At 41.1% G+C, this 22,047-nt stretch overlaps 1 protein-coding gene across 1 annotated transcript in view; it reads right to left on the bottom strand.

Moving 5' to 3' along the window:
* Positions 1–1,221: 1,221 nt before the first annotated feature.
* LOC119909370 (NLR family CARD domain-containing protein 3-like) overlaps positions 1,222–22,047 on the bottom strand; it is a 140,854-nt gene continuing 120,028 nt past the window's right edge. Inside the window, exons 11-14 of the mRNA XM_038727569.1 lie at positions 10,280–10,453; positions 9,974–10,147; positions 2,257–2,303; positions 1,222–2,030 (exon numbers count right to left, since the gene is read on the bottom strand). Of these exons, the coding sequence (XP_038583497.1) occupies positions 1,489–2,030; positions 2,257–2,303; positions 9,974–10,147; positions 10,280–10,453 (937 nt within the window). The 3' untranslated portion in view covers positions 1,222–1,488. The remainder of the gene's footprint in view (positions 2,031–2,256; positions 2,304–9,973; positions 10,148–10,279; positions 10,454–22,047) is intronic.

The following is a 22,047-nucleotide window of genomic DNA, read 5'->3' as shown; positions in this document are numbered from 1 at the left end:
ACCTATCCTTAATCTGGTCATAACTATTTCTTCTTTTCTATTCCCTCCCCTATTCTTCACCGCCCCAACTTTACTTTGTATAGCATATAAATGTCTCCCTTTAGTTTCCATATCCCACTGATGTTGCCATTCTCTAATGCTTCTTTCCATATTATACTCTTTCCTTCAGACTTTGACAACTTAATATTTCCTTCAATACTCTCTTTTTTAACAGCTTGTTTGGCTAACTTGTCCACTCTCTCATTACCCACAATGCCAATATGAGCAGGAATCCAAGTCAATTGAATCTCATAGCATTTTTCCCTTATTCTGTGTATATTATCAATATTGAATACAGTAAATCCTGATGACTATTAGATATACCAGTCATGAGACTGTATAAGCTGACACTGAATCACTTCCAATTAAAGCTTTTTTGATTTTGTTTTCCTCAATCCATTCTAGCGCCATCTTAATAGCATATAATTCAACTGCATACACACTCAGATCATTTGTGGTTCGTCTGCTTATCTCACCTCTTTGGTTGAAAATGTAAACTGCAGATCCGTCTGTATAAATCTGAATATACTCTTTATATTTAAAATCTATATGTCTATAAAATTCCGCTACCAGATCTGTACTATTACTTACTGTTTTAACTCGAAGTAATTTAAAATCAACTTCCATGGTTTCTAGCTTCCATACCGGTGTATCAGGCCATATTATAGTTGGGCAGAATTCCTTTTCATACACTCCCAATTCTCTAGCCGCCTCATCTCTACCCACCCAAAACTGAACTTTTGTGCTCTCTCCCTTTCCCAATTCTCTTGTAATATTATTTTAGTTGGATGACTATCTCCATGCCCTTTTAGATTTACCCAATAATTTACAAGCAATTGTTTACGTCGGATGTTCGATGGCATTTCTCCCGCTTCCACCTGTAGAGCACACACTGGTGTTCTTTTATGGCAGATTGCAGCCATGACTTTTAAAGGTGCATACGCCACCTACTGTACCGGAGTATGTTGCATGAACTATGTTTGTTGACACAACTTCATTTCATAAAATAATTAAAATAATATTGAGAGAAAAAACTAAATCCTATTATATATAATAATAAACCTTCAAGGCTTCACTTCCTTCCTGCCTGACTTATCTTTTGATTTAGCCTTTGTGAGGATCAAACTCAGCAGGAAAAGAAATGTACTTGAGTAACAGAATAAATCAAGACCATTTGTTGAGTTTTTGTTTTCAAACCTTTATTGAAATAAATGAGAAGCTCTGCAGCCATCAGCAGCTACTAGATGCTGCTCCAAGAAAACTTTATTAAAGTGAAAATCAGAGTCAACACAGTTTGTACACAACAAGTTCAGCCCTGAGATCATTTCACCATTTCTAAGAAAACACATTTCTGACATTAAAGGCACAATCAGTGAGCCAGATGTTAACCAAAGTGAAGCCTCGTCCACCACCAACATTTAAACCACAGGACTGGAAGTTGTCTCCCTCCTACACAGAACACAGAGACACTGAGGAGGAACCATAGGACCAGAACCAGAACCTAAACCCAGGATAAAGAGGTTCAGTGAATGTGGTGTTGAAGGTGTGGAGGTGGATCAGTGTGTCAGAGGAGACTCTGTAGAAGGACAGAGTGCCAGCAGGACAGTCCACATACACTGCTACTCTGTTAGAGGAGGAGGAGGAGAGAGGGAGGACTGTTTCTGTGTTATTGTGCCAGACAGAGTAACGACTATCAGAGCAGATCAGACTCCAGGACTGATCATTACATCCAAACACACAGTCTTTACTGTCTCCTCTCCTTCTGATTCCTCTGTAACTCACTGATATATAAACTCCTCCTCTCCACTCGACCTCCCAGTAACAGCGACCAGTCAGACCATTTCTACACAGCAGCTGAGGCCAGAAGTCAAATCTCTCTGGATGATCAGGATATGGCTGCTTCTCTGTCACATGTGTCACCTTCCTGTTGTTGTCAGACAGTTTGAGGTTTCTGTGTGCTGTGTTTGTGTCCAGTGTGAGTTCACAGAGATCTGATGGAGAGAACGAGACACAACACAGCAGCAGTTTATCATCAGACACATCTGAAGGTTTATTCTTTGTTTGTGTGCTGATGTTGTTCATTTCTATAAAGTTTAATGATGATGCATTTAGTCAGTAATGTTTGAATGAATAAATATCACAACTATCAACTTTGTATTAAGAGAAACTGACTGTGTGCTGTTTTGTCATCATGAGTCAGATTGAATCCACACTTACACTTCCTCAGACCAGGTTTTAACCTCTGCTCTCCACCATGGTCCACCCTGGAGGAAGAAACACAGTCAGAGTGATTTTCTATCCAACATGAGTCCTAACTGCTGTTCAACATGAAGCAGTGTTCCTCAGTTTGTCAGTGTGACAGAGAAACAGGCTGAAACTCATCTGTGTCAACTGTCTCCAGGATTCTTTCACTGTCTGAGAAAAGGACCTGAAGAAGAAGACAACTAATATGAGAGCAGGATGTCAAATATTGTCCTCTGCATGTTGTCCCGCTAAATAAACAGTTTGACCAGCATTCACACATGAACAACTAAACTGTTTCCAGACTGTTCTCAGATCAGATTCAACTTGTATTGAGTAATTTCTGTCAGAAACAGAGGGTCTGAGGACAGAGAGGCCACATGATGTACAGACTGTAAAGCTTTGAGACAAGTTTGTGATTTTGCACTTAATAAAACTGACTTGGGAATTTCATATCAATAAAGGACTTTATTTCACAGAGACAGATGAGGCTAAATGATGAAGTTAACAGAGAATAAAGGTGTTTCTCTCAGCAGCAAATAATTATATGCATCTAAATGTGCGCATTTGTTTTGCTTTAGATCAGGGGTATTCAATTAGATTTCAAAGAGGTCTAGTTAGAGAAAATTTCCTGAAGCAAAGGTCCGGAACATCAAAACGACGAACTTGCATTATCATTCAGTACTATAACCTATAGTTGTATCAACACATGTTTTTAGTCAACAACGGACTGTCAAATCAAATAATATTTCAGTCAGTTTTCACATCAAACTGGAGGCATAATAAATAACTATTCAAATAATAAATTCTAAATTTAAGTAAACTAAAGTGCCTAATTTTTAGAAAAATGTAATAAAAAGTGTAGCTTGAAGTGATGAAGTGTAGTCTTAACCAATTTTATAATAAACACACAAATGAACAGCTGTAATGCCTCCTCTTCTCTTTCATTTCCTCTTACAGAGCTACCACTTTCCTACTTTCTGTTGTTCAGTGAGAAACGTGAGCTCCAGCTCGCATGTTGGAGATCTATGAGATATTCTGGTTTTGAACTGCCCGTGGGAGGAATGTACATGTAAAAATCTGTACATTCTTGATTAAAAGTCATGTGAAATCTCTTTTATCTTTCGTCTCCTCAATTCGGGTGTGTTTCCAAAACGTCTCTGGTGAATCTCGCGGACTCGACTCGCAAGCCTCGGTATGCACAGATTTGATTGGCTGAGCAGCGTCACATGAGACGATTGGAGCACGTGCGATTGGTCTGTGAGTTTCCTGGTCCTCTAAACCAGTACAGTAAATGCTAGAAAAGCTGCGCGTGTTAAAATAGAAACGCTCCGTCACGAGGTAGTAAGTCTCAATAATAAATGGGCTGTAGGTCGGCGGTCCGCCTATTAGTGACCTCTGCTTTAAATATTTAACAATTGTATTTATAATTAACAAAACACTAGTGTTTACAGTGTTGGACAAACCACTTGGAAAGTGAAGTGAGCCAAGCTACCAGTTAACTCTACATTAAATTAAGCGTCACTACACTGAAGCTACAACCAGGAGAAACGTAGCAAGCTCAGCTACAGCAACATGGCAAAAGTCCTTTACTACATCTGAGCTACTTTTATTTATATTGAACCAACTTCATTCCAGAGTAGCAAAAGAATAAAGACCTGCTCCAAACAGTAACAACGTGAGAGATCTAAATCAGACAGAAACGCCCAAATATTACAACAAAATGTATTTCCTCACAAACTGAGAACCAGTGGAAAAACATTGTTACTTTAATAGATGTGCTGCTTGTCAAAAAAGCATGACATTTTCAACGTATGATTTATTTTGAGAGATACACAAAAAAGTATTGTCAGCCACTGATTGTGCAAGTTCTCCCATTTAGAAAGATGAGGTCTGTTTTGTCATAGGTACACTTCAACTATGAGACACAAAATGAGGAGAGGAAATCACATTGTAGGATTTTTAAAGAATTTATTTGTAAATTATGGTGGAATATAAGTATTTGGTCAGTACTCAAGGTCAACGTTTCCTGTAAGTCTTCAGCAGGTTTGCACACTGTAGCTGGTATTTTGGCCCATTCCTCCCTGCAGATCTCCTCTAGAGCAGTGATGTTTTGGGGCTGTCGCTGGGCAACACGGAGTTTCAACTCCCTCCACAGCTTTTCTATGGGGTTGAGGTCTGGAGACTGGCTAGGCCACTCCAGGACCTTGAAATGCTTTTTAACCGAGCCCGAGTGGCGTGTTTGGGATCATGGTCATGCTGGAAGACCCAGTCACGTTTGGAGGATTTGGCTTAAAAATCTCACGATACATGGCCCCGTTCATTCTTCCTTTGACACGGATCAGTTTTCCTGTCCCCTTTGCAGAAAAACAGCCCCAAAGCATGAGGTTTCCTCCCCCATGCTTCACAGTAGGTATGGTGATGCAACTCTGCATTCTTCTTCCTCCAAAGTTGAGTTTTTAACCAAAAAGTTCTATTTTGGTTTCATCTGACCACATGATATTCTCCCAGTCCTCTTCTGGATCATCCATATGCTCTCTGGCAAACTTCAGACGGGCCTGGACATGTACAGGGGGGGGGACACGCCTGGCGTCCCTCTCGGCGTAGTGTGTTACTGATGGTAGCCTTTGTTACTTTGGTCCCAGCTCTCTGCAGGTCATTCATCAGGTCCCTCCGTGTAGTTCTGGGATTTTTGCTCACCGTTCTCATGATCATTTTGACCCCACGGGATGAGATCTTGCGTGGAGCCCCAGATCGAGGGAGATTATCAATGGTCTTGTACTTCTTCCATTTTCTTACAATTGCTCCCACAGTTGATTTCTTCACACCAACCTGCTTGCCTCTTGTAGATTCACTCTTCCCAGCCTGGTGCAGGTCTACAATTTTCTTCCTGGTGTCCTTCGACAGCTCTTTGGTCTTGGCCATGGTTGAGTTTGGAGTCTGACTGTTTGAGGCTGTGGACACGTGTCTTTTATACAGATAACGAGTTCAAACAGGTGCCATTAATAAAGGTAACGAGTGGAGGACAGAAGAGCTTCTTAAAGAAGAAGTTACAGGTCTGTGGGAGCCAGTAATCTTGCTTGTTTGTGGTGACCAAATACTTATTTTCCACCATAATTTACTAATAAATTCATTAAAAATCCTACAGTGTGATTTCCTGGATTTTTCTTTCTCATTTTGTCTCTCATAGTTGAAGTGTACCTATGATGAAAATTACAGACCTCTCTCATCTTTCTAAGTAGGAGAACTTGCACAATCAGTGGCTGACTAAATACTTTTTGGCCCCACTGTATATATATTATTGTTAACATTTGACTTTCTGCTTTCATTTATTCATTTAGCTGACGCTTTCATCCAAAGCGACTTACAATTGCTATACATGTCAGAGGTTGACGCCTCTGGAGCAACGAAGGGTTAAGTGTCTCGCTCTACATATCAAAGTTTCCTCCTCACTAGAGGAAGAGGTGGTCAGACTGGACCCTGATCCTTTTCACAAGAGCTTTTTGTTCAAGCAACACAATAGAAAGTAAACTCAGTCTCTCGTGTCTTTATTCCCCTGCAGCAAAGTCACAAGGATTTGATGTACGTGATGTGACCGTCATACGAAAGTGCTTTTGTTGGCTACACATACAGGTCTGTGTATGGCAAATCCATTTTCCAGCATATTGATAAGACTCAAGACATTTACAGAAGAGTTTATCAAGATATTGTTTTTCATGGATTATTTATATTTACAGATAAAATGCCACATGAAATAAGGATGATAAGATATTTTAAAAAACGTGTGTAAAATGATGATGCTCTAACTGCTTTAAAGGGCGAGGAATATGACTTGATTTGGACTAGCTAACGTTGTGCTGTAGAAAACTTTCAAATGATATATGATTCAATATGGAGAGTTCTCGAAAGACCGGTCAAACTTTTAGTTGGAAAGTGCTAACAAAGATGAGATTTACGCAATCTAAAGATCACAAACTTGGTGTAAAATAGATAAATGTTTAGAAATATAATATATATATATATATATATATATAATATATATATATATATATATATATATATATATATATATATATATATATATATATATATATATATATATATATATATATATATATATATATATACACATACACACACACACACACACACACACACACACACACACACACACATATACACTGCTCAAAAAAATAAAGGGAACACTTAAACAACACAATGTAACTCCAAGTCAATCACACAACCCACACAAGTGGCTCAGGTAGTGCAGCTCATCCAGGATGGCACATCAATGCGAGCTGTGGCAAGAAGGTTTGCTGAGTCTGTCAGCGTAGTGTCCAGAGCACGAAGGCGCTCCAGGAGACAGGCCAGTACATCAGGAGACGTGGAGGAGGCCGTAGGAGGGCAACAACCCAGCAGCAGGACCGCTACCTCCGCCTTTGTGCAAGGAGGAGCAGGAGGAGCACTGCCAGAGCCCTGCAAAATGACCTCCAGCAGGCCACAAATGTGCATGTGTCTGCTCAAACGGTCAGAAACAGACTCCATGAGGGTGGTACGAGGGCCCGACGTCCACAGGTGGGGGTTGTGCTTACAGCCCAACACCGTGCAGGACGTTTGGCATTTGCCAGAGAACACCAAGATTGGCAAATTCGCCTCTGGCTCCCTGTGCTCTTCACAGATGAAAGCAGGTTCACACTGAGCACATGTGACAGACGTGACAGAGTCTGGAGACGCCGTGGAGAACGTTCTGCTGCCTGCAACATCCTCCAGCGTGACCGCTTTGGCGGTGGGTCAGTAATGGTGTGGGGTGGCGTTTCTTTGGGGGGCCACACAGCCCTCCATGTGCTCGCCAGAGGTAGCCTGACTGCCATTAGGTACCGAGATGAGATCCTCAGACCCCTTGTGAGACCATATGCTGGTGCGGTCGGCCCTGGGTTCCTCCTAATGCGAGACAATGCCAGACCTCATGTGGCTGGAGTGTGTCAGCAGTTCCTGCAAGAGGAAGGCATTGATGCTATGGACCGGCCCGCCCGTTCCCCAGACCTGAATCCAATGGAGCACATCTGGGACATCATGTCTCGCTCCATCCACCAACGCCACGTTGCACCACAGACTGTCCAGGAGTTGGCGGATGCTTTAGTCCAGGTCTGGGAGGAGATCCCTCAGGAGACCATCCGCCACCTCATCAGGAGCCCAGGCGTTGTAGGGAGGTCATACAGGCACGTGGAGGCCACACACACTACTGAGCCTCATTTTGACTTGTTTTAAGGACATTACATCAAAGTTGGATCGGCCTGTAGTTTGGTTTTCCACTTTGATTTTGAGTGGGACTCCAAATCCAGACCTCCATGGGTTGATAAATTTGATTTCCATTGATAATTTTTGTGTGATTTTGTTGTCAGCACATTCAACTATGTAAAGAAAGGAGTATTTAATGAGATTATTTCATTCAGATCTAGGATGTGTTATTTTAGTTTCTAGTATTTTTTGAGCAGTGTATTAGATAGATAGATATGTGTGTGTAAGAAACATCCTCTATCCCAGAAGAAACCTAAATTACTATGTAGCCTAGAGGACTCAAGTTATTTATGATAATACGGCTGTGTGGTGAACCTATGAACTGAAGTCATATTTAAACAACTATTGCTTTGTGTTATATATAAAATAGTAGTAAGACTTCTCTCTGTGTACACGCATCCTAGAGGCCTACAAGTACAATTTTGGCTGTATTTTTGTCTCCCCCTCAAAAATTGCTCTCGTGAAATTTTATGTTTACTCCCCCCCCTACTGTGAGATGAAACTTACGCCCATGCATAGCGCCCAGAGAACCTGATGTGGAGAGGGCAGAGGAGAGGACCGGCAACTTGAAAAAGTCCCAGTACACCAAATGTTTGCGGGTCGCGGTCTCAGACCTGTTCAGTCAAATCTATACTGCGCACCATAGTGGTTGATGGTGGAGAAGTGGAACCATCCTGTCAGTCATGCGGTGCGCAGCGTAACATTAGTTCATTAGGAAAGTATGTTCATTTAAGTCTGTTTATCTTTTTAATGTGAATAATAACAATATAACAATAAAAATACATTGTGTGATTCAAAATAATGGTTGTTGAAGAATGAATTAGTGACCGCAACAGATGCTGATTTTACTGCTTCCATGGGAGCTCAGACCTCCTTATGGGAGCTGAGCTCCCACTGGCTCCCACGTAACTCGAACCCTGTTTAAAGTGCTGTATAAACTAAATTGATTGATATATTGATGAAAGTTCTCCGGCAGAGCACTTTTTTAAATGCAGCAAAATCATAATTTTCGAATCTAAGCTGTAACCTGACCTGCACCTCCCCAAAAATGCAACAACATGTCGCGGCGATGCAGAACTGTACCTTCTGTGAGACTCATACAGAAACGGCATTACATATGTTTTGTCAGGATGTACAGTATGTACATTTATTAATGATTAGATATATTCAGGTTTCTGCTGGTTCTGGCAGAATATCTTTTTTAGTGTAACACTGCGACCATTATTTCTTAATCAATTTATGTTGTTTCTGGCTAAATTTCATAAACACAAATGCAAATTTACAATCAAAAACCCCATTTATAGTCTTTGAGAAAGAAACTATTTTTGTTTAGTTTCTCCTCCAACAGAAAGGCTTTGAAGATAGGCTCCTTAATGTCTGTACTCACTTAAAGGTCTGTGATATCCTTCAACCAAGTCCAGTTGCCCTTGACTTTAACCTTCTGAGAACCTTCACAGATATCTGTGATATCCTTATTTATTTTCGCTGTATTGTTCTGTTATTGTACCCCCTAGCTATAAATACATCGGTATCCCTAATGTGATGTATCCATTGCAATGTTAAGATTGGTGATATATGTTGCTATTTGATATTATTAAAAAGGAAGAAAAAAAGACCGACAGCAAGCTCAGATTAGGGGGGTGACGAAACACTTTGCCCATGAGATGTGACATTGCACAAGATTGGGGTCACGAGAACAAGACAAGAATATATTTGAAAACTATTTTGAGCATTAAACACTTAATTTCCTGCATTCTGGGGATATTTTCTGCACCAATTTATGGTGGAATGTCTTTCTTTATGTAAAGGGAAGCACAAATTCAGTTGGCAAGTGATGATTCAGAATATAAAAATGTAATAGAATAATGCAGTAATCTGTAGCTCTTTTTTTAGCTTAAGTTAGTTTTTTTGGACAACGCAGATGTTTCTTCTATGAAACATATGAAAGAAACAGAAGGCAGGGGCGGTGTCAGTATAGAAAATTACCCAATGTGCTGCGGTACATGCTTTATAGGCCGACCGTTGGCCCATTTTTTAAAACAGTTGAATAAATAAGTAATTTATGTTACACTGGCCCCAAAGTTTCGTCGGCCCACAAGGCATTTACCTGGTATGCCAGATTACCAGTCCACCCCTGATTCTATCCATAGAGAAATGCTGCAAGCAGGTCTCACATTAGAATGAATTTACATCCAAGTTTCTGATGTTTCTAATGGTTTCCAATCGATAAGACTTCTGGAGAGCCGTGTGTTTCCTATCTCAGGCCTACTCACTGCTCTGAACAGAATGAGGAGGAATAAGAAGTCCTTCATGATGATGGACTCCAGTAGATAGACAGAAAATAACAGAAATTAGAGACATCTGCAGTGTGTGAGCTCTTGCTGTCTGTCCAAACCTGAGAGTGTCCAGTCTCCAGTGTGGCTCCTCCAGTCCAGCAGACAGCAGCTTCACCCCTGAGTCTCCTGGATGATTGTAGCTCAGGTCCAGCTCTCTCAGATGGGAGGGGTTGGAGCTCAGAGCTGAGGCCAGAGAAGCACAGCCTTCCTCTGTGATCAGACAGCCTGACAGCCTGGAATCAGGAAAACATTATAAACTCTGTGTTTTAGAAAATCATGTCAGCAGGAAACACCTACAGACCATTTTCACTAACTGAACCTAAAATCAGATGAGGAGGATTTAAACGAAACAGCTTATTACTGACCTGAGAGTTTCCAGTGTACAGTGTGGACTCTCGAGTCCAGCAGACAGCAGCTTCACTCCTGAATCCTGCAGGTTGTTGTTACTCAGGTCCAGCTCTCTCAGACTAGAGGACTGGGAGCTGAGAACTGAGGACAGAGCTTCACAGCTTCTCTCTGAGAGGTTACAGCCACTCAACCTGAAAAAGGATTAGCAATGGACACAAACTGAATGTTTTATTTGTCAAATATACAGTTTTAGAAATTGCACATCCATTTATCCACCTACAGAACTTTGTTGGAGGCTTTGACCACTGGCAGCAGCCTCAGAAGAGCCTCCTCTGAAGCAGAGTATTTCTTCAGGTCAAACACGTCCAGATCTTTTTCTGATGACAGTAAGATGAAGACCAGAGCTGACCACTGAGCAGGAGAGAGTTTATCTGTGGAGAGACTTCCTGAACTCAGGGACTGTTGGATCTCCTCCACTAGAGAACGATCATTCAGTTCATTCAGACAGTGGAACAGATTGATGCTTCTCTCTGGAGACAGATTCTCACTGATCTTCTTCTTGATGTACTCAACTGTTTCCCTGATTGGTCTGTGAACTACTTCCTGTCTGTGTCAGCAGACCTCGTAGGACAGTCTGATTGATCTGCAGTGAGAGACCCAGGAGGAAGCGGAGGAACAGGTGTCCATTTGGACTCTGTAAGGCCTCGTCCACAGCACTCTGGTTGAGATGTGTTAGTTTAAGTTTGTCTCTGAAGACTTTAGACAGCCGGGAGGTTGATTGTTCTTCTGCCAGCAGATTGACACCAGAGTTGATGAAGGTCAGATGGACATGAAGAGCAGCCAGAAACTCCTGAACACTCAGATGGACGAAGCAGAACACCTTGTCCTGGTACAGCCCTCTCTCCTCTTTAAAGATCTGTGTGAACACTCCTGAGTACACTGAGGCTGCTCTGATATCGATGCCACACTCTGTCAGGTCGGATTGATAGAAGATCAGGTTGCCTTTCTGCAGCTGCTCAAAAGCCAGTTTTCCCAGAGACTCAATCATCTTCCTGCTCTCTGGACTCCAGTGTGGATCTGTCTCAGCTCCTCCATCATACTTGACGTTCTTCAGTTTGGACTGAACCACCAGGAAGTGGATGTACATCTCAGTCAGGGTCTTGGGCAGCTCTCCTCCCTCTCTGGTCTTCAACACCTCCTCCAGAACTGTAGCAGTGATCCAGCAGAAGACTGGGATGTGGCACATGATGTGGAGGCTTCGTGATGTCTTGATGTGGGAGATGATTCTGCTGGCCTGCTCCTCATCTCTGAACCTCTTCCTGAAGTACTCCTCCTTCTGTGGGTCAGTGAACCCTCTGACCTCTGTCACCATGTCAACACACTCAGGAGGGATCTGATTGGCTGCTGCAGGTCGTGTGGTTATCCAGAGGCGAGCAGAGGGAAGCAGGTTCCCCCTGATGAGGTTTGTCAGCAGCACATCCACTGAGGTGGACTCTGTAACATCAGTCAGGACCTCATTGTTGTGGAAGTCCAGAGGAAGTCGACACTCATCCAGACCGTCAAAGATGAACACAACCTGGAACTCTTCAAAGCTGCAGATTCCTGCTTCTTTGGTTTCAGGAAAGAAGTGATGAACAAGTTCCACCAAGCTGTACTTTTTCTCTTTCAGCACATTCAGCTCTCTGAAAGTGAATGGAAATGTGAACTGTATGTCCTGGTTGGCTTTGTCTTCAGCCCAGTCCAGAGTGAACTTCTGTGTTAAGACTGTTTTCCCAATGCCAGCCACTCCCTTTGTCATCACTGTTCTGATTGGTTCATCTCTTCCAGGTGAGGCTTTAAAGATGTCTTCTTGTCTGATGGTTGTTTCTGGTCTGTCTGGTTTCCTGGATGCTGTTTCAATCTGTCTGACCTCATGTTCATCATTGACCTCTGCAGTCCCTCCCTCTGTGATGTAGAGCTCTGTGTAGATCTGGTTCAGAAGGGTTGGGTTTCCTGCTTTAGCAATCCCCTCAAACACACACTGGAACTTCTTCTTCAGGTTAGACTTGAGTTTACGTCGGCACACTGCAGCAGCAGTTCCTGAATGAAGAAAAAGAAATGTGATTAATAAGTGGATGCTACAGTAAATCTGATAAATGTAAACTTTAAGACATCAAGATGGTATTTATTTTCCTCCTCCATGAAATCTCTTCAGCTCATCAGCTGTGAACAGTTTCTGAGTTTCAGCCCAGAAGAATTCATAGATCTGATCCAAATGTGTGCATCATATTAACAGCAGAGTTTGAAATGGAAACTTCTCCCATGTTGCCTCCATTTCCTCTTTCCATCATGTTAAATCTGTTCAAATCCTCTTACTGCTCTGCAGACGCTCAGCCAGCTCCTCCTGCTTCATTCTCCTCAGGAAGTGCAGTGTGATCTTCAGAAATGCCTCTCTGCTGCTCCTCCTCTGCTCCTCCTCCTCACCGTCCAACATCCTCATCCTCCCTCTGACTCTCTAAGCATGCTGGGTAATCTGGACTCAGAACTCTCTGGAACTTCTTCACCTCGTTCTTCACAAACCTGCCAATGTTTTCCTGGAGCAGCTGGAACAGAAGAAAATGTAAAGTTGAACTGGTAGAAGTCAACATCAGATCATCTGTGACAGACAGAAAGCCTGCTGGTCTGCAGAGTGCAGCATGGAGACTGGATCAGAATGCTGCTTCACTATTTACTTTGTGGACTGCCCTGTCTCCTATAATATTTTTAAAGGAAACATATTGCTTGCTGAGATTTCTACATAATGAGTAAATGCTGTTAAAGAACAAATTAAGCAAATCACAGAAATGTTGATACTGAGTGTATCAGTCAGATGTTCTGTAGAACAAGTTGGTGTTATTGAGGACTGTTTCCATATGGTGCTGGTTATTCTATAGTGGGAGCCCTGCGGTGGTAGTGTAGCCTAACTGACGTCACACAGTTAAAATTGGTGCGTATCAGTGGGCTGGTGGAGTGATGGACTACAGTTGTGCAGTGCAATAACTTTCATTACAAGTGCGTGAATGAAAAAGAGTATTTTTGTATCTTTGTGTCGATGCAGCTAAACATACATTCTGTTATGTTGTTACTGCAGAGGGAAGAAATAAACAGCATATCAACCCTCTCTCAGCTCTTTATTTCATATTTGGTCTTAAGTGATGTTCTGCTGTGACAAACAGAACTAGCACCCAGACTGAGCGTATTCCTGTTAGCTCCAACATATTCTAGTTTTCCTCTAAAATATCTGATCTCACAATAGGTTATCAGCTGGGACTGACTGCAGCTTTATGGATTATGGCTGCCTGTGAACATCATCCAGAAATTAAATATAAAATAATTTATAGAAATAATTTCAATGACATTTTTGTGCTGGCTCCTGTAATTAGCAGTAGTAGCTGAGCTTGTACATTTACACACCATAAATATGGAGTCCAGGTCTGTTTGATGCTGCTGGGCAGACTGACCACTGGGAACCTCTGAGCTCTGCTCATCAACTCTGTGAAGAAATATGATGATTTGAACATATAATGACAAACAGTGTTACATGTGCTGTGTTATATCTGGTAGAAACAGATCCTCATACACCTATACCAGATCTTGGTATAAAAATGTATGATCTGGTCACTTTCCATGGAAACACCGCTGGGTGCAGGGTAGACTGGACAGGAGAAAATGCTGCTGTTTTACTCATCCAGCTGTGTCTCAGTGGACATCAGCGGACGAGGAGGCTGCTGAGGTCCTACTGGACTCTAACTGGACTTACAGTTACAGTAAGCAGCAGACAAAAGGGCATGCTCATACTTTTAATATTTTTACTTTCTCATGTGTTTGCCATTTGTTTTGCACTGTTCTTTGAACCTGGTTCATTTCTGTGCTGCTGATGTGACATGAGAATTTCCCTCTGGGAATAAATAAAGAGTCTATTATTATTTTTAATTAACAAAAAACAGTGCTGAACCAAGACCTACCTGAGAGCTCTTTTTAGGAGAGTCAACAAAACAACACAAACATTTAAGATTCTTACTTTTGTTCAGCATCATTATGTCCAGCTTTGAAGTGAACAGGGACATGACGGTCGCTGTTCACGGACACACAGCTGGGTCCAGGAGAATCTGGTCTCTGCCGATGGATCCTGAACAATGAAATAACAAATCAGATGTGTCCTCAAAGCAGATTTAATAGATATATTTATGTGTTGGTGTCTCTGGTAGTGAGTTTTCAGCTGAATCTGCAGTTTCTCAGCGATACAGAGTTTTATAGCGACTTTCAGTTGTTGTTTATCTGTCCAGCTGCATCTTTACTGTTAGTAGCTCAAAACTAAACTTCATTCACCTCCATTGAGCAAGAGGAGGCTCCATAGACAATGTTCTTATACATTCTCAAACCTGCATCCAGCTGTTTGTAGATTTTAACTGTGGTTTTGATATTTGGACTAAGATCTGCAAAATGTGAGACCAGTTTGAAAAAAGTGAAGAGTTAAGAACATGAAGTGATCAAAACAAAGACACCAAACCTCATCTCAGGAGAGACACAAACATTTAACATGCTGACCTTTGATCAGCAGAGTGGTGTCCACCTTTGAAGTCAAGAGGTTGTCCATAGACCAGTCACTCTTCATGGACACACAGCTGGGTCCAGGTCCAGGTCCAGGTCCAGCAGAGTCTGGTCCCTGCTGCTGCTCTGGGCTTCAACACAACACACACAGAGCTTTGAGAGTGAATAATGATGGTGGAGTGATTTGAGTCCTGGACAGTTAGAGATCCTCATCTCACCTCTGAGCTTTGGTCTGGCTGTCATGTTCCCCACACAGAGTGCTTTTAGAGGGAGGGACTCCCTCCTCTCTGTCCTCACACTGATTCATAGCAGAGCCCACACCTTCACACAAACACAACAACATGCTGAGAGAGCTGCACTCATTCATTACAACAAGCTTTACATCTCAGGACACTTTAGTTCTCCTTCCTCTCAGTAACATGACACAAATATTCAGGGTCCACAGAAACCTTGTTGGAGCCCTAAACAGGATCTGATGACCCCAAAATGTGTTACACAGCCCCCAGATTCACCCAGAGGTTCAGTATGTTGACACAAAATATCAGATGTATTAGACTGTCAAGATTTGTTACAGTACACCCAAACATCATGTTTAAATCCTGATCCTGGTTATCAGACATTTACAGATTCCTCTGGTTGGATTCTTCTGAATTCACTTCAGGTCAACTTCTCACCCAGTGCATGCTGGGAGTAGCTTCATCCCCCTGAGACCTTTTTAAAACAGCTGGACTTTAACTCGTGCAGCTGGTTAACAGCTGTGATGAAATTAAACTTTATTTTTTAAATGACAATCGGAGCTCTGTAGAAGTTATTTTTTGTAAATAAACTTGTTTTTATCTGCATTTTGTAATACAATGTAAACTCCAGATTTATATGTTGGTTCTTTTTAGATCAGCAGTGTTTGTACATATTTAACACAATAAAGTGTCAGTTAAACAGAAACCTGAGATTACTGCTCATTCAGGGTTCCCACGCGTCCTGGAAAACAGCTGACCAATTATCCAGTCATGGAAAACTCATGGAAAATAAGAGAAACTAAAATGGTCTGGAAAATTATTTTAACATTATGTTGCAGCAGCGTTGTGAACACACCTCTGAGTCAGGTCACATGCAGCACAGGTTGGTGACATTAATTCTAGTGAAAGTTTCATGATCCTCCAAAGGTAAATATTAGTCGCTGCTGGTGCTAACTGTGGTAGTTTTATCAGGTTTTTCTTTTCTTCTCAGCTGGTTTTAAACGGGTGAATAATGTTAAACACTAGCTTGATTTGCCTGCAAAGGTTTAAGGTTTGTGTTTCAGCTGTGGCGAGGAGCGATGGGCTCAGATGTGTTATTGTAGAGAAAGTTGGAGAACAATGAAGAGGAAGCCGGGCTCAGAACAATGAACTGAAATGAAGTAGTCCAGTTTCTGACCGTATTACACTTGCACATCAATACTCCAAGTACTTTGTGAAGTTGTTGTGACAGCAACATGTCTGAAATAGTTTTTTGTACCGTTACTCTGCGTTTGGACTCAGGACCACAGAGACGTTAGAGAGCTGAGCTGCAACAGATGATGGGATTTGTTAGTACGTAAAATTGTAGCTTATTATTATATAACAATAAAGCTACAAGCAGAAATAATCGGTATCCAAGCAGGTCATGAAAAATGCAACATTTTCAGAGAAGAAGAGCAGATGCAGGGACTTCAGAGAGAAGTGATGAAAGAATTTGGACTTGAAGCCTTTTTTGTAGGCAGGTCCTGATCCTGTTTTTTTGTCCCCGGTACTGATCTGAGTCATTTCATATTGAGTATCTCAATCAGATACTTGTATTTTTCCAGCACCACTGTGAGTGTTTATTTTTTAGGTGGCTTATGAAATTGGTAGTATTGAATGCAGCTCTTTTAAAGCGAGTAAAGACAACCTGCAAATATTGGGCTTTAATCTGCTTTCCTACAGCGGTATGGACCCAAAATAAACACTTTACTGTGGTTTAATTGTAATAAACGGATCAAAATGATGCCGAAATAACTACATAATGATGCTGATTTGTTTAACATATGAATTCATGCTTTGTCAGGTCTGTCAGCAAGATGACAAGAAAACTACTTTTAAAATGCTTCTTTTCTAAATGGAGTTCAGATCGATCAGGGCTGCGTTATTCTAGATTGTTTCATTGGTAAGTACAACAAAAACAGACATGTTTAGTAAACTTACCAGGAAGTTCAGCTTCCTCTCTTTAGTTTCTGCAAGCAGTCTCCTGTTTCTGTGGCTCTCTGCAGCAGACAGCTTGAGAAGCGCGAGCCAACTTAAATCCACTTTTTAATCCCCGAGATTAAAATAAAAAGTTCATTTCATCAAAGACATTAACTCTGAGCTCCCTTTCGGTTTCGGTTTAACGAGTGGCCACGTTTGTCGGTAGTGTCCTTCCGTATCGAGGCTTTGAAGCGTGTCTCGAGGCTTGTGTTGGTGACGTGTGTGGTGACGTTCGCAGCCCCGCGAGCCGGTTGTACCACGTGACTAATTCAGGATTTGGGTTTGGCGTGCGTTTCGAAAAGAGCAGCAAAAAGGAATGAACCCTCCTCAACATTTTGTGGACTTTTGATTTGATTTTTGATTTTAATTGAACACAATTAGATTGTAGCTACAGCTTATTTTAAATGACAAACATTTGATTACTTATGTCAGAATTGCTTTGGTCAAATAACTTCAAAGATTGTGATGAAACAGGAAATTTTTAGTTGAGTAAGACTAGCGGCAGTAAGAAAGTGTTTTTTGTAAGAATTAAACTGGGGGCTTTTACCCCATATTACCCTAATAATAATTTTCTAGAGCTCCAAAAAAAAGAGACCGCCGGAAGCTAAGCACTGTGGAAAAGTTATTTTAAATAAAATGAATGAAATGTCTGTATTATCTAAAGTCATAAACCAAGTAACACAAGCACATTCACATCATAACCCTCTCCCTTGTTTCCACTTTCCCTTTTGACCCTGTCATTGTATCATACAGACAGACACCTTATTAGTAAGTTAATCATTTATGTATCGGCATCACAAACATCATTCATTAATTTATTCAATTCAAAGCTTTACAAACCAAAGCCATGATGCCATTATAATCACTTTAACTGTTTTACATGTATTGTCCACTTGATGGCACACTAGAGCAAATGAAGCACCGTGAAGCTTCAGCCCATGAGTGAACCAATTCAATGGAAAGCTTCAATGCTTCATGAAGCTTCGGCCCATGAGTGAACCAATTCAATGGAAAGCTTCAATGCTTCATGAAGCTTCGGCCCATGAGTGAACCAATTCAATGGAAAGCTTCAATGCTTCATGAAGCTTCGGCCCATGAGTGAACCAATTCATTGGAAAGCTTCAATGCTTCATGAAGCTTCGGCCCATGAGTGAACCAATTCAATGGAAAGCTTCAATGCTTCATGAAGCTTCGGCCCATGAGTGAACCAATTCAATGGAAAGCTTCAATGCTTCATGAAGCTTCGGCCCATGAGTGAACCAATTCAATGGAAAGCCTCAATGCTTCATGAAGCTTCGGCCCATGAGTGAACCAATTCATTGGAAAGCTTCAATGCTTCATGAAGCTTCGGCCCATGAGTGAACCAATTCAATGGAAAGCTTCAATGCTTCATGAAGCTTCGGCCCATGAGTGAACCAATTCAATGGAAAGCTTCAATGCTTCGTGAAGCTTCGGCCCATGAGTGAACCAATTCAATGGAAAGCTTCAATGCTTCGTGAAGCTTCGGCCCATGAGTGAACCAATTCAATGGAAAGCTTCAATGCTTCGTGAAGCTTCGGCCCATGAGTGAACCAATTCAATGGAAAGCTTCAATGCTTCATGAAGCTTCGGCCCATGAGTGAACCAATTCAATGGAAAGCCTCAATGCTTCATGAAGCTTCGGCCCATGAGTGAACCAATTCAATGGAAAGCTTCAATGCTTCATGAAGCTTCGGCCCATGAGTGAACCAATTCAATGGAAAGCTTCAATGCTTCATGAAGCTTCGGCCCATGAGTGAACCAATTCAATGGAAAGCTTCAATGCTTCATGAAGCTTCGGCCCATGAGTGAACCAATTCAATGGAAAGCTTCAATGCTTCATGAAGCTTCGGCCCATGAGTGAACCAATTCAATAGAAAGCTTCAATGCTTCATGAAGCTTCGGCCCATGAGTGAACCAATTCAATGGAAAGCTTCAATGCTTCATGAAGCTTCGGCCCATGAGTGAACCAATTCAATGGAAAGCTTCAATGCTTCATGAAGCTTCGGCCCATGAGTGAACCAATTCAATGGAAAGCTTCAATGCTTCATGAAGCTTCGTCTCGCCATCACTAGTGTGAGGAAACGACCATTGAGTCACACTTTGAACTTTGCTGTTTGTCACGGAAAACGCTGAAAACAGGAAGGGGGCGAGTTGATCTTCTTGTGAATTCATCTATGGCGTGTTGCTGCCCTCCACTGCTCGTTATTCTATTCACATCTTAGTTCTTCTTCTATCTTCTTCTTCTTCTTCTCTGGGTTTTATAGCGGGTCGCAACCAACTTGTTCAGGTGCATCCCGCCACCTACTGTACCGGAGTGTGTAATATCAAGGTTTTAGTACTTCAGGTCACAGGTTCAGTGAAGCCAAAAAAAAAAAACTCAACAAAACAAACAAAACAGACTATATGTTATGGTCTAATCCTGTAAATTTGAACAAATTAAAGAGAGCTTTGCAGCACTCCCTTGTTTCCTCACTCATCCCTAAAATCCCTTCTAAATTCCATCCCCGTCCTAATTCATATATCTTGTCACGTAAGATGTTCCTCTCAGATTCATATTTACTACACTTCATGATGACATGCTGGACATTTTCGGGAACGTTACAAACCTCACATTTATCAGACACACATTTTGTCATTAAATAAAGCGTTGATTTTAACCCCATATGTCCAAACCTTAATCTTGAAAAAACCACTTCATCTCTTCTGCATTTCCCTTTGAAACCCTTCACCTTAATTGATTTCTGTATGCTGTAATAGTGTCTCCATTTAGTGTCTGTGTCCCACTTCTTCTGCCATACGTCACTCACTGCTTTTCTAATGAATGATTTGGCCTCTCCTTTTCCAAAGAGAACTTTCATTATTTCATCATCTTTTAATTTCAAATTGCACATCAACTCCAGCTCTTTGTATTCTCAGCATTATTGTACATATTTCAATCAATAGATCATCTCTTACTGTCTTTTTGGAATTCAAACTATACAGGGCTGCAGTGGAGTCTGAAAAATGACAGCTCTCTCAGGCCTCACCTCTTCTATCCACTGTAACCCTAAAATAATAGCAACCATTTCTGCTGTGTAAACAGACAGTTTATCATTAATTATTTTACATATAACTACATCAAACTCAGGTTTGTGCTCCTGATCCTACATGTTCAGTCCCTGGATCTTTTGATCCGTCAGTAAATAATAGCATATAATTATAATAATTATTCTTCACATAATCTTGAACCAAATATCCAATATTATCCACATTACTTTCACTCCATTCTTTCTTCTTCTCTAGAAGCTTCAAGTCCACATTGGGCACAGGAAATATCCACAGAGGAACATTACCCCATACAGTATTTGGTCCATATTCTATGTTATTTAATCCATATTCTTCTGCTACTGCATTAATATTCCAGCCAAGTCCTTTACCTTTCAGTTGTTGTGTATATTCAGTCACACAGAACCTTTGTTGCAGGTTGTTCCTCTCCAGATCCTTTTAACTTGACCCAATATGCTAAACTTAGAACTTAGACAACTTAGAACATCTCAAATATAATGGCAGTTCATCAGCTTCTACCAGCAGTGCATCAGTAGGGGTTATTTTCACTGCACCTATGCTGAGTCTTAGAGCTCTGAACTGTATTCTGTCTAATTTTTCTAAAATACTCTTGGCTGCTGCTCCATATACCATACATCCATAATCAATACACGATTGTATTAAGGCCCTATAAATATCTAGTAGTGATTGTTTATCTGCTCCCCATTGGTAACCAGAAACTGACTCATGAGATTCAGAACCTTTTTACATTTTGTTTCAACCAATGTTTTTCCCTCTTTTCCATATAGCCCCATCATCTGCATAAAGTGATGACCCAATATCTCTATCAACATTTAAAAAAAATTCATTTATCACGATGTTAAACAAAATAGGGCTTATGGCGCTCCCTTGAGGAATACCATTTTCAATTTCAAAATCCTCCGACAGAGCATCTCCAACTTTAACCCGGAACATTTAGTTAGACAGGAAGTCTAAAACCCAGTTGGATAGTCTTCCGTCAATACCCATTTCATGCATTTTTATCAGTAGTCCTTCTCTCCACATTGAATCATAAGCTTTCTCAATATCATAATATACTACAGCCATGACCTCTTTCATACTAACCGTCTTTTCTGCCTCATTGCTAACTTTAACTAAAGCGTCTACCGTAGATCTTCCTTTACGAAATCCACTTTGGTATTTGTTTAGCGGCCCTCTTTGCTCTAAATAATATGACAATCTACAGACAATTATCTTTTCCATCCATTTACACAAGTGTGATGTTAAGGCTATAGGTCTGTAGTTTCCTGCATTAGTTGTGTCTTTACCAGGTTTACCAAACGGTACTATCAGAGCACTTTTCCAACTATCAGGCATTACACCTTCTCTCCATATCTTATTGAACAGTTTTAGTATAATTTCCAAGACTTCTTTTGGTAATTGTCTAAACATAGCATAGCATAGTTGATCTTGTCCTGGTGCTGTATATCCACTTTCCTCTAGGACCATTTTTAACTAATGTCATGAAAAGTCCATGTCAAGTGCTGATACATCACTATCTTTTTTCTTAGTTACACCACTATTTGTTCTTAAAATATCCTTTTTCCGTTGTTTATGCATTTCATCTAAATGACTCCCACTATGTACACTTGCAAACTCTTACCTAGTAGCTCAGCTTTCTCCTTATTTGTAATTGCCAGGTGTTCTCCATCTATCAGCACTGGGATTTTAAATGATTTTCTTTCCTCATCTTTTTGATCGTTGCCCAAATGTCACCCAATTTAACTTCTCTACCAACGGAGGAGCAGAATTGCCTCCAGGCATTCTTCTTGGATGACTTAAATATTTTCCGTGCCATAGCCCTCTTTCTTTGATAGTCAACCAAGTTATCTTGGCTCAAATGCTTTCTTAAAATTCTGAATGCATGATTGTCT

Source organism: Micropterus salmoides, unplaced genomic scaffold (assembly GCF_014851395.1).
Source record: "Micropterus salmoides isolate LMB-PRFRI ecotype aquatic unplaced genomic scaffold, ASM1485139v1 Ms_hic_scaffold_18, whole genome shotgun sequence".
NCBI lineage: Eukaryota > Metazoa > Chordata > Actinopteri > Centrarchiformes > Centrarchidae > Micropterus > Micropterus salmoides.
The sequence above is the reverse complement of the archived record's forward strand: the minus strand, read 5'-3'. Positions and strand labels throughout refer to the sequence as shown.